The sequence below is a fragment of the Odocoileus virginianus genome, chromosome 5 (assembly GCF_023699985.2).
Source record: "Odocoileus virginianus isolate 20LAN1187 ecotype Illinois chromosome 5, Ovbor_1.2, whole genome shotgun sequence".
Lineage (NCBI taxonomy): Eukaryota > Metazoa > Chordata > Mammalia > Artiodactyla > Cervidae > Odocoileus > Odocoileus virginianus.
Genome location: NC_069678.1, coordinates 93,390,871 through 93,404,403, shown reverse-complemented (window position 1 = coordinate 93,404,403; position 13,533 = coordinate 93,390,871). Strand labels below are relative to the sequence as shown.

The 13,533-nt window shown below is 45.4% G+C and overlaps 2 protein-coding genes across 2 annotated transcripts in view; both read left to right on the top strand.

Annotated features, from left to right (window-relative positions):
- Positions 1–7,439, top strand: part of EFHD1 (EF-hand domain family member D1) — a 43,576-nt gene extending 36,137 nt beyond the window's left edge. The window contains exon 4 of the mRNA XM_020893936.2: positions 6,153–7,439. Coding sequence (XP_020749595.1) covers positions 6,153–6,287 — 135 coding nt within the window. The 3' untranslated portion in view covers positions 6,288–7,439. The remainder of the gene's footprint in view (positions 1–6,152) is intronic.
- A 3,092-nt stretch (positions 7,440–10,531) lies between these two features.
- GIGYF2 (GRB10 interacting GYF protein 2) overlaps positions 10,532–13,533 on the top strand; it is a 119,021-nt gene continuing 116,019 nt past the window's right edge. Inside the window, exon 1 of the mRNA XM_070468464.1 lies at positions 10,532–10,658. The gene's annotated coding sequence lies outside the window, so the exon portion shown is untranslated. The remainder of the gene's footprint in view (positions 10,659–13,533) is intronic.

The window sequence follows — 13,533 nt, the reverse complement described above, 5'->3', positions numbered from 1 at the left end:
CATGGCGACTAGAGTGGGAAAAGAAATAATCAGAGATACAAGGAAACTCTGGAGAAATGCTGATATGGAGAACAGGAGCAATTTCAAGAGGAGATTGACTCAGATGAGGTTGGGGCAGAGGTGTTGGGTCCAGCAAATGGGTCAGTGGAGAATTTTGAGAGATGAGGTTCACTGTGGAGAGAGGGCAGATTGTAATAGGGTAAGGGGTAGGTGGGAACTGGGGGAAAGGGCCCTGATAGCTGGCTTTTTTGTCTAGAAGGTTGGCAGGGGAGGCCTAGACAAAGTGGGGATGGTAGCTTAGGATCAGGAAAGAAATTTTTTTTTTTAGCCTAGAGAAGATAGATGTCGGCATGTTTCTAGGTCACAAGGAAGTGATCCAGGGAGAGGAAAGCATAAAGAGTGGAATGATTGACGGGACAAGTACTTGGAGATCATAGAATGGAGAGGAGAGGTGGACTTTTATAGTGGAGGAGAAGGACCTCAAGTAAAGTAATTGCACAGGTCCCCAACCTTCCTCTGACCTGGCCAGGAATGGGCAGGTGGGGTGGTTAGCAAGCGTGTGAGTGTTGATGGACCCTCTGCTGACCACTTCAGGTTCATACAATCTAATCTTCATACAAGCTCTCTGCAGGTGGGTGTTATTGACCCACTTTGCAGATGAGGAGACTGAGGCTTAGACAGTGGTTTGTTGAACAGTGTTTAACAACTGGCTCTTTGGACAAAGTGTGTATTTTATATATACATATATATATATGTATATATACATATACATAAAATACACACACACACACATATATATGGCTTCCCTTATAGCTCCGTTGGTAACGAATCGCCTGCAATTCAGGAAACCCCGGCTTGATTCCTGGGTCAGGAAGATCTGCTGGAGAAGGGAGAGGCTACCCACTCCAGTATCCTTGGGCTTCCCTGGTGACTCAGCTGGTAAAGAATCTGCCTGCAGTGCAGGAGACCTGGATTCACTCCCTGGGTTGGGAAGATTCCCTGGAGAAGGGAACTTATATATATATAAGTTCTTATATATAAGAAGGCATATATATATATATGCCTAAGTTTATTATATATTTTGATGATAAAAAGGATACTTAACATGCAATGTTCAAATAATAATATACACTATTTTTATTGTAGATTTCATATAGTCCATTTTTTAAAAATGGCGATGGTTTAGTTGCTAAGTTGTGTCTGACTCTTGTGACCGCATGGACTGGGAACCTACCAGGCTTCTCTGTCCATGGGATTCTCTAGGCAAGAATATTGGAGTGGGTTGCCATTTCCTTCTCCAGGGGATCTTCCCAACCCAGGAATCGAACCCAGGTCTCCTGAATTGCAGGCAGATTCTTTACTGACTGAGCTACAAGGGAAGTCCGAAGAGCAAAGTATTTTAAAAATACTTTTTTAATTTATTGTGTTGTACTGGGTCTTCATTGTGGCATGGAAACTCTTAGTTGCAGAATGTGGGATCTATTTCCCTGACCAGGGATTGAACTCTGAGCATTGGGAGTTCAGAGACTTAGTCACTGGGCTATCAGGGAAGTCCCCTTTATAGGCTATTGATTCTTAAAGAATAACTCCTTGATTTTTGCTGGACTCTTATGTCTGTAGGCAGTCTATGATTGCAACTGACAAAGGAATGTAGTTCCAACATGCGTGTTGGTTAGTATTTTGTTTAATTTATAAGAAAAAAGTGAAAAGACATGTGTCAGAACTTCATTCATTCCTCAATGATGTGAGCAACATCTTTGCTGAATTTGATAGTAGTTTTTAAATATTGGGAGAACAGTCTTTCCATTTTGGAGCTATTTATAATGTGAAGGCTGCAGACACTACACATGTTTACATTTCATCCACATTTTTGACATTTTTCCATCACTTTCTTAAGAAAAGATTGTCTAGACAGTCACTGAAACAATAATCAAACCCTTGTTTGCAGCATTGTTCTTCCAAGGTGTGAATACCCCTCTTGAGATTGCTTTTGAGCTACCAACAGGATGCCTTTGAACATGGAGTTCGGACAATTCATGGTATCAGGTCATCATACATGATTTCCACCTTATTGATGTGACAGACGTAGATAACCTTGAGGACACAGATAGTAGTAAAATGTAGCACAATCACCAGAAAATGGTGACTTTTAAGTATGTATTACCTTTGCTTGTAATATAATTTTATTGTGAAAGTATATAAATCTAATTTTTAACAATGGCTATATTTAGCAACCAGCTCATAAAATTCCTGAAAATCAAACATATGGCTTGCAAGCAGGTAGTAGCCAGTAGTCTCCTCTGGTCCCAGAGAGGTTCAATGAAGCGCCCAGGATCTGCTTCCTGCCCACCCTCAAACACAGGGAAAGGGGGAGGGATGAAGAGGGTGGGAGAGGAGTCCAGAGTGGACAGACCAAATTCCTCTGTGTTTTCTAAACAAGGGGGGAGGAGATGGACCGTAGCGTGGCAGGGTCCCTGAAGACTGCGGTCATCTGGATGACCACTGTGGGGAAAGAGCTGGGAGGAGGGCAGAGCCTCAGTGAAGGACCAGCCCAAACTGGAAATCCTCACTCCCAGTGTGTCCTGGTGAGTCTTCTAAGAAAAACACGTTCTCAGCCTACAAGCAGACAGTCCTTGGCCCAAGGGTGGCCGAAGTGTCTGGCAGAAGTGCAGGTCCTGGCAGTCGGAGGTTATGTGACAGTTGCTGGTGTGAAGATTGTTCAGGCATCTGTTCTGGGTTAGAAAGTGAATAAAGGCGAGGCCCACATTAGGAAATAGGAGCTTGAACCCAGGTTGCAGGATTCTATAACCATTAGGGATACTTGGGGGAGGGGCTGGGTAGACGACAGTAAACTCCAACTTGGACATCTTGCCATAATGAAGAAAGAGCAGTCTTTGAGGACTCTGACATAGGGAGCCAGGGGTGAGAACTGCTGGGTCAGAGCAGGACCCCAAGGGCCTGAGAAATACCTGGGGGGAAGTTTGGAAAACATAATTTCCTTGACCCTATCCCTAGGGAGTTGGATCCAGAAAGAGTAAAAACATAATACATATTGCCAATTGATAATTTCATTGGTATTTTGTCTTCAGAAATGGACCCTTATGAAGTAAGTACAGGGAGGATTTGAAAAGGATATTATAATTTTTCATTGAAATATGAGATTTTGTATTGGGCTACCATGGATGTGGTTTTCCCAGGTGGCACAGCAGTAAAGAATCTGCCTGCCAATGAAGGAGATGTGGATTTGATCCCTGGATTGGGAGGATCCCCTGGAGAAAGAAACGGCAACTCACTCCAGTATTCTTGCCTGGGAAATTCCATGGATAGAAGAGCCTGGTGGGGCAACAGTCCATGGGGTTGCAAAGAGTCGGACTTAGGGACTAAACAACAACCATGGATGTAATGAAATGAAAATAAGAATGGACTAAATAAAAAGCATTGTAGGGAATGGTAACTCTTAGCTGCAGAACTGCAGAGAATTGAATGAGTGGACCAGGGGATAGACTGATGAGACAAGGGAGCTGCTGCTGCTGCTAAGTCACTTCAGTCGTGTCCGACTCTGTGCAACCCCATAGACAGCAGCCCACCAGGCTCCCCCGTCCCTGGGATTCTCCAGGCAAGAACACTGGAGTGGGTTGCCACTTTCTTCTCCAATGCATGAAAGTGAAAAGTGAAAGTGAAGTTGCTCAGCCGTGTCCTACTCTTAGCGGCCCCATAGACTACAGCCTACCAGGCTCCTCCGTCCATGGGATTTTCCAGGCAAGAGTACTGGAGTGGGTTGCCATTGCCTTCTCCAGACAAGGGAGCTAGTGACAGAGAAATCAAGGAGATGATGCCCACAGGTAGAAATAATGAGAGATGATGATACATCAATTTAAAACCATTAAAGGCTCCATAAAGAAACTCATAGATACAGAAATCAGATTTGGTAACCAGAGGGGAAGGAAGTTGGGGGACAGATGGGAGAAATGGATGAAGAGAGTCAACTGCGTGGTGATGGGTGGTAATGAGACTCATGGTGGTGATCACTTTGTAGGGTATACAGATGTTGAACTATAATGCTGTGTACCTGAAACTTACATAAAAGGTTATATCACATTCATTCTCTAAAGCCATTATGAATCTGATTACAAAATCAGATAAAAATATCCATCTAATAAATATCACTGTAAGAATCCTAAAACATTAAGAAATGGAATGCAATTATAATATTTGAAATTTATGTTAAGATGGCAGGGATAATTTTTAAAATATGCTTATATCATAGGTAGGTTAAATTAGAAGAATGTGACCATCGCCATCAGATGTCTCAAGGGCATTTGGTGAAGTTTAATGCACATTCATAATCACACATTTGAAAATAAGAAAATATGCTTCTTCAGCATAAGAAAATATTTACTTTCTTTATAAATATTAAGGCATTCTATAAGGCAGTAATATTAACTAATGTAGTACAAGTGCAGAAATAAACAAACCAGTTAGTGGGGTGGGGTAGAAAATAATAAAAACAAATCTCCTTCATGTAGGAATTTAGTATATGGAAAAGATAATTTTCAAATCAGTGTGAAAATAATGGGCTATTCAGTAACAGGTGTTGAGACAATTGGCTGTCCACTTGGGAAAATGAAGTAAATCCCTCCACTAGGCTCCCTCACCAAAATAAATTGCAGGGGACTTAAAGAGCCAAACGGGAAAATGAAAACATAAAAGTATGAGAAGAAATTACAGGAAAATGGGTTTAGAACCAGGGTGGCACAGAAGAACTTCTTAAACATGATATAAATTACAAAAGCTGGAAAGGAAATAAGTGAACTTTTTGATGACATCAAAATTTAAATGTTTGTATGACCTAAGGTACCTTGAAGTAAAAAGACAAACAAAAGACTGGAGGAAATTAACTGAAAAATATATATCTAAATTATGTAAAGAATTGCAAATTAAAGGGAAAAAAACACTAGTTGCATAGAAAAATGGGCAAAGAATATAAATGGGTAGTTTATCCAGAAAAGAAAGAAAGAAGGAAAGTGAAGTCGCTCAGTTGTGTTGGACTCTTTGCGACCCCATGGACTGTAGCCTACAAGGCTCCTCCATCCATGGAGTTTTCCAGGCAAGAATACTGGAGTGGGTTGCCATTTCCTTCTCCAGTTTATCAAAGAAGAAATAAAAGAAGGTGCCAGTTTTTCTTCCACATCAGATTGGCAAACAGGAAAAAGGTTAATGATAAGCATTGGTAAGGTTATGGGGAAAGGAGCCTTGCATTTCATGATGGTGGGGTACAGATTGGAGCAGCTCTTTGGAGGGCGACCTAGCAGTTTTTATTAAAAATAGTGTACACCTAAAGATGGGGTGTTCCTGGTGGCTCAGGGGTAAAGAATCTGCCTGCCAATGCAGAAGATAAGGGTTTGATCCCTGGGTGGGGAAGATCCCCTGGAGAAGGAAATAGCAACCCATTCCAGTGTTCTTGGCTGGAAATCCCATGGACAAAGGAGCCTGGCGGGCTACAGTCCATGGAGTCACAAAGAGTCAGACATGACTTAGCGACCAAACACCACCACCTAAAAACATCCCTTTGCTGCAGGCAGATTGATGCAATCCCAGTCAAAATGCCCACAGGGAGCTCATTTTGTCCTTGACTTCCCCTAGAACTAAAGTATACCATTGTGAAATTAAAGGTGGAAAGTAAGTAGAAGTGGGCGTGGATATGAACAGTATCCCGGGACTTCCTTGGTGGTCCAGTGGCTAAGACTCCACGCAGGGGGCGCAGATTCGAACCCAGATGAGGGAACTAGATCCCACATGCTGCAACTAAAGACCCAGTACAGCTAAATAAATAAATATTAATTTTAAAAAGTATCCTGAAAAAGCTAAAAAAAAAAAAAAAAAGAAAAAGCTCAGGTGGAATAGGCAACCCCAACAGATTGGAAGGAGCATGTGTAACACAGAAGCAAGTAAATGACGATATCCTCGCTGTTAGAAAGCAAACATGGGAAGACCGCGGGCAGGGAGCATTGGTTCAGGGGTCCTGCCTGCAGCGGGGCTGGGGTCCCGGGCCATGTGGCTGGAGACGGCCGAGTTCTGTTTGGTGGGCTGCTCCCGCTCCAGGCGTCTCTTTTGTCTCTCACTGTTGATCTGCCCTCACTGTTTTTCTGCAGGTCCAAGCCTTGTCCTGTGCCAGTAAGTTTGAAGCGGAGCTAAAAGCAGAGCAAGATGAGCGGAAGCGGGAGGAAGAGAAGAGGAAGGTCCGCCAAGCAGCCTTCCAGGAGCTCAAGGCCGCTTTCAGTGCTTAGTGGGGCTGACCCTGACCTCTGAGCACCGCTGTGCCTCACAGATGCTCCGGGGAGAGCTGGCCAGGCACCCTCACCCCTGCTGACCCTTCGCCCCAACCAGCCTCCACACCCAGCACCCAGTGCACACTCCTTGGCCTCGTGGGGTGGCGGGGGCGGCTCTCATATCCATTTGGGAACCCCTCGCAGAAGGTCCCACTGCCCCCTCGAGTCTCTCTCCTGCGTGCCTTCCTCCACCCTTCTCTGTAGCCTGAATGTGCCTCCACTTGGCAACCTCTGCGTGTTCCTGTCTCTTTCCCCCTCCCCAACAAAGAGTGGTCTGCTGTGTTAATTTGTGCAGATACTGCTTTCCTTGATGGTCCTCAGAGGAGAGAGTCGCGGGAGGCCAGTGATGTCAACAACATCCATTTCCCTGGGTCATCCTTTTCTGTGTCTCTCCTTATTCTTTCCCATCCAGCCTCCTTGTTCTCATTCTTCGCCTGATCCTGCCAGATGCTCCTGCATCTTCTGTCCTTTGGTGATGGTGAGGTTTAAGGCAGGCCAGGCTGGACCACAGCCTGGTCCCTGTCCAACAGTGGGCCACAGCATGCTGCTGAGGGTGACAGGAAAGAGTGAAGAGACGGGGGATTCTGGTCCTCCCCATCGCCTTTCTCCTGTCCTTAGCGTTCCTCTTAGGTTCCTCCCTTCTCCTTCCCCTCTGCACTTCTCAGCCTTTCCCCCTTCTCCTAAATACTGTGCTACTTAACCGTAAGAATGAGAGAATGGTTATAAATAATATTAATGAGTAGAAGAATTCTTATTAATTCTGACTCGATGCAAATTTTATTACAGTAGACCCTTGCCGTCACCGAGTAACAAATCCAGAGTCTTTCAGAATCTGAAAAGTTATGACCATCTTCACCATCTAGCCAGTTCCCAACATCTGCTCTAAGGTGTTCAAAATGAAGCTGTTCTTCAGCACAAATTTGTACATGTTATGAGTTCTTGGGATTGCTCCCAGATATCAGGGGTTTGTTGTACTTGATAAAATAATTTCTAATGTCATATTTATTTCTTCCCCTTTTTAACTGCTGTCTTTACAATGAAGAAAACGTCTGCATTTTTACCTTACAGCTATTCTTTTTAAATAAACGGTGCAAGTGGGCTTAGCCATCACATCCGCATGCATCTTGTCTTCTTTGAATTGGAGGAGAGGGGAGGATGTTTTCTGTGCGGGCCACTTCCAGCCCAGGCTCCTGTTTGACACGGAGTCCTTGAAGTAGCGTTAGAAGTGGTCACTGTGGGACTTCGCTGGTGCCTCAGAGGTAAAGAATCCACCTGGCAAATGCAGGAGACATGGGTTCGATCCCTGATCCAGGAGGGAGCTAAGCTCCCTGGAGCATCTAAGCTCATGCGCCACAACTACTGAGCGTGTGCTCTAGAGCCCCGGAGCTGGAGAGCCCGTGGTCTGCAACAAGAGAAGCCACTGCAGCGAGAAGCCCATGCACCCCAACTAGAGAGGAGCCCCCTGCTCGCCACCACGAGAGAAAAGCCTGTGCAGCAGCGAAGACCCAGCACACCCAAAAATAAATAAATTAAAAACAAACAAACAAAAAAGTGAAGACTAGAAGTTTGGTTTTCCCTCCAGGGCATTCTGAGTAGGAAGGTTGTCTGTCCACTGCCCTTCCCTTTCCCATCACTGAGGATTCTTTCAGCTGCAGATGAAATCTATACCTTAATTTCTCTTGCTTCTTAGACCCCCTGAAACTCTGATGAGGGCCAGTGACCCCTTGCTCCCATGTGTAATTCCACGGTATATAGCGGACCTAAATATGGTAAGGACCCCTGGCCTAAAAGAACACCCTTGGCTCCCCAGGGAGGACAATTTCTGTTTCTACACAAATCCAAGGCCTACAATTCTGTGGCATCATTTTTCCATGGAAGGTCACCCCACCACCTCCCTGCTGGAGGAAGTGGACATGGAAAAGGAAATGGAGAAAAAAGAATGGAGAGGAAAAAGGAATGGAAAGACTCTCGCCATATAATCCAGCAATCATGCTTCTTGGTATTTATCCAGATGAGCTGAGATCTTTTGTCCACACAAAACCCTGCACATGAATGTTTATAGCAGCTTTATTCATAGTTCAAAACTTAGAAGCAACCAAAGGGTTCTTCAACAGGTGAATCATTAAACTGTGGTCGATCCATACAATGGAGTATTAATTCAGTGGTGAAAAATATTATTCAGTGTTAAATGAGTTACCAAATCACAAAATGACATGGAGGAAACTTAAGTGCATATAGCTGAGTAAAGGAAGGCAATATGGAAAGGTTACATTATATATGATTCCAATTATGTGAAATTCTAGAAAAGGCAAACTTATGAAGACTGAAAAGATTAGGGTTATCAGGGGTTGGGGTGGGCAAGGAGGGCTGAATAGGGGATGTTTCGTGCAGTGAAACTTACTCTGCATGTTGCTATTGTCTTAGTTGCTAAATCATGTCCGACTCTTTTGCAACCCCGTGAATTGTAGATAGCCAGGCTCCTCTGTCCATGGGATTTTTCAGGCAAGAATGCTGGTGCTGTGCTGGGTGCTTAGTTGCTCAGCCTTGTCCGACTCTTTGTGATCCCATGGACTGCAGCCCACCAGGCTTCTCTGTCGATGGGGATTCTCCAGGCAAGAATGCTGGAGTGGGTTGCTATTTCCCTCTCCAGGGAATCTTCATGACCCCGGGATTGAACCTGTGTCTCTTGCATTGGCAGGCGTGTTCTTTACTACTGAACCACCAGGAAAGCCCACATGATGCTATAATGGTCATTATACATTTGTCAAAACCCATGTAGAATATATAACAAAGAGTGGGACCTAACGTTACTATGGACTTTATTTAATAATAGTGTGTCAGTAGGAGCCCATCAGTTGTAACAAATGTACCACACTAATGCGAGATGTTAATAACAGGCAGAATCGGAGGGGGAAGGAAGACAGGGGTATGTGAAACTCAGCTTTCTGCCAATGTTTTCTGTAAACCTAAAACTGCTCCAAAAAATAAAGTCTATTAATGAAGCAAAGGAAAAAGAAGGAAGGAAGGAAAGGAGATAACAGTGTAAATACTTCAAATGTCCATTTCCTTCTGTGGACTTCTAGGCCCATGTAGGAGCTAAGCCCCCTTGTTTGCAAATGACAGAAAATGAAACACGAAAGGACTTATGAGGGAAACAAGAAAACCTATTGGGTTATGGGACTACAAAGACCAGGGACAAGTCTTCTCTGCCCCCTCTTCGTCATGAAGTCCTGTAAACGGTGTTGCCTTCATGCCTGCCATCCACAGCTCCCTCCTCAGCAACATGGTCATGGCCTTCATTGATTTTCCTGGGAGTCTACAGGGACCTCATAACTGGTTTCCCTGTCCTCACTTTGCCCTAGTTAGAATCACCTTTCTAAACTGTAAAGTGTTTCTAGCATCTTTCCTTCAGTCTTTGGCTCCCTGCCTTCAGGATCTGGCCCCTACTCACCCGTCTTGTCCCCTGTCTTGCCCCTCCTCCCCTCCAAATGGTACTCTCCAGGAATATGCGAGACCTAGTGATTCCTAGGAAGGGCCACTCAGCCAGACCTTTCCAGTTCCCTCTGCCTGGCACGCCCTCCCTTCCCCAGCAAGTTCTCACTGTCACTCAGCTCAGAGATAATCCTCAAGAAGTGTTTTGATGCTCCCAGGTACCCCATCTCAAGGTTCCCATTTCACCCTAAGTTTTTCTCCACCCTAATCCTTATGACATTGTGCAGTATTCTTTTCTTTACTTCTCTTCCTCCTTGTTTTAAAGATTAATATTTTTTTGGAGTATAGTTGCTTTACAATGTTGCTAGGTTCTCCTGGACAGCAAAGTGAATCAGCTACACCTATACATAGAACCCCTCTTTTTTTTATTTCCTTCCATTTAGGTCCCCACAGAGCACTAAGCAGAGCTCCCTGAGCAATAGAGCAGGTTCTTGTTAATTTATCTATTTTATACATAGTATCAATATCATAGTAACTATGTCAATCCCCATCTCCCAATCTCCTAACCTCCGGATTCATCCCATCCCCTCCTCCTTCCTCCTTCTTTGGACTTTTGAGCTCTTTGGACTGTGAACTCTTGGAGGGCAGAAGCTCTGCCTCACCCGTTGTTGCAGGCCTAACAGGTTGCTTGGCACGTGAGAGCATGCCCCCCGCCCCCCATGCACGTTCGTTTCACAAGGACGTACCAGGGTCTTTGGAGCAGACAGACGGACAGGAGGGGGACAGTACCACAGACTCAGGGGCCTTCTGGACTTCTGATACGGGAGCCTGGCCTGAGGGGACAGCTCGGAAAGTCAGCACAGCAGAGACCGTGCGGACATCTGTCTCACTGGAAAGGTGACAAGTCTCCCCAAGGTCCTCCTTAGAGCGGTAGGGAACAGCCACAAGCAAGTCAGCTCTGCCTCTGCCCTGGAGACTGTGTGATGTAACAGGAGCTGCAATCAGATACTAATTAGGCCGGCACCGTATCCTCGCTGAATCTGTTTCCTCATCTGTAAAATGGGAATGGTGACTGAAGATTTTGTCTGGCATTCACTTGGTGCTCAGGACATACGGGTCCCCTCCAGCTTCTACCTTCCCCTGCTACAATTCTGTCTCCTCCTGAGCTCTGGGTATCTAAGGGCACTCGTAAGAGATTCCAGGCTAGTTTGTATGTGCTCAGAAACTTAGCTGTATCGGACTCTTTGCAACCCCATGGACTGTAGCCCACCAGGCTCCTCTGTCCATAGGATTTTTCAGGCAAGAATACTAGAGGGAGATGCCATCTTCTCCTCCAGGGAATCTTCCCAATCCAGGGATCGAAGGCATATCCCTTACGTCTCCTGCCTGGAAGTGCTCAGTCCTGGCTGTTGCCTTGGCCCCAAGCAGTTACTCACTTACCCAGCTTCTCTATTTTCTTGAGTCCCCTTTCCCAACCAGCCTGGAGAGACTTCTGCCTATCTGCCTGCTCCCCTGCCACACCCCTGCAGCTGACACTTGCTGAGCCCTCCTGGCCGGATCGTGTGACTTGACAAGTGTGGGCTTGTCCCTGCTCAGATTTCTCCCTTCTGACCCTGCTTGTACACCAGGCCAGATTCTGGCCACATCCCTGCCCACTAGCCTGCCTGGTAAGGGGGCCGTAGGAGGCCAAACTTATAATTGCGCCCACTTAGGAAGGCACTGGGGAGGGGACATTATCCGGGGTCACTGCTCCTTTCCTCTCCTTTCCAAAACCAACACTTTTGGCACTCTGCCACGTGGTATTGGTGGGTATACACGTTGCGGTGGTCTTTTTGAAGGGCAATCTGATAAACTGTTAAAATGTACAATTGCGAGGACGTCCATGGTGGTTCAGTGGCTGACTCCACACTTCCATGGCAGGGGGCCTGGGTCTGATCCCTAGTCAGGGAACTAGACCCCACATGCTACAACTAAAGAACCCAATGCTACAGCTAAGACTTGATGCAGTCAAGTAAATTAATTAATTGAGTTGTATCTGTGTCAGTCATTAATTTCTGCTTTAACAAATCATCCTATAACTTAGTGGCTTAAATCAATAATTAGCATTTGTTATGTCACACCATTTCTGAGGGTCGGGAGTTCAGAAGTGGTTTAGCTGGTTTCTAGCTCAGGGTCTTTTATGAACAGTCAAAATGTCACTTGGGGCTGCAATTATCTGAAGGCTTGACTGGGGCTGGAAGACCCATCCCTAAGGTGACTCACTCATGTAATTCACGAGTTGGTGCTGGCTGTTGGCCAGAGGCCTGCTTTCTTGCTAAGTGGACTTCTCCGCTGGATGGTCAGAGTGTCTTCACAGCATGACAGTTGGTCTCTCTCAAAGCAAGTGATACTAGAGGTGAAAGCCACCCACAACATCTTTTAAGACCTCACTTCGGAAATCACGCTCTGTCATTCCCACAATATCCTACTGGTTACACAAGCCAGCCCAATCGGTAGGAAACACTGGGAGCCATCGTGGAGGCTGACTATTACAGAATCAGTCTGGATTCTTAATTGCAAGTAACAGAATCTAAGCAGACTGATTTAAGCAGAAGGAGAATTTCTTGAAAAGACGTTGAGGGGCTCATAGAATCACTAGCTGGTTGGGGGACCCAGAAAAGGAAATAGGCAGGAAGCCAGGTGGCTGGGGACCACAGCCAAAAGAGCTCCATGGAGACAAGCCAGGCCTGGCACCATTGCCCTGGGTGATAAGATCTTTGGGATGCCCTGCTTCTGCAGGTGCTTAGTCCAGATTCAGAGTCTGAGGGGGAGCCCAGTCACATGCCCATGTGTTGGGGGTGGGAAGGGTTAGTATCTGGACCACCTGTCTTCTGTAAGGGGAGGTCTCCCACCAAGATTCTTATTTTCCACAAACATGGAAAAGTACTTCAGATACAGAACAGTTGGGAATGAAAGGCAGGTGTCTGCTGCAGAGATTATTGTTGTTCAGTAGCTCAGTCATGTCTGACTCTTTGTGACCTCACAGACTGCGGCATGCCAGGCTTCCCTGTCCTTCATCATTTCTCGGAGCTTGCTCAAACTCATGTCCATTGAGTCGGTGATGCCATCCAACCATCTCATCCACTGTCACCCCCTTCTCCTCCTGTCTTCAATCTTTCCCAGCATCAGGGTTTTTTCTAATGAATCTACTCTTCACATCATGTGGCTCAACTATTGAAACTTCAGCTTCAGCATCAGTCCTTCTAGAGAATATTCAGGATTGGTTTCCTTTAGGATTGATTGACTGGTTTGATCTGCTTGCAGCCCAAGGGTCTCTCAAGAGTCTTCTCCAACACCACTGTTGAAAAGCATCAATTTTTTGGCGCTCAGCCTTCTTGATGGTCCAACTCTCACATGTGTACATGACTACTGGAAAAACTATAGCTTTGACTAGACAGACCTTTGTTGGCAAAGTAATATCTCTGTTTTTAATATGCTGTCAAGGTTGGTCATAGCTTTTCTTCCAAGGAGCAAGTGTCTTTTAATTTCATGGCTGCAATCACCATCTGCAGTGATTTTGGAGCCCATGAAAATAAAGTCTGTCACTGTTTCTACTGTTTCCCATCTATCTGCCATGAAGTGATGGGACTGGATGCCATGATCTTCATTTTTTGAATGTTGAATTTTAAGCCAGCTTTTTCACTTTCCTCTTTCACCTTCATCAAGAGGCTCTTTAGTTTCTCTTTGCTCTCTGCTATAAGGGTGGTGTCATCTGCATATCTGAGGTTATTGA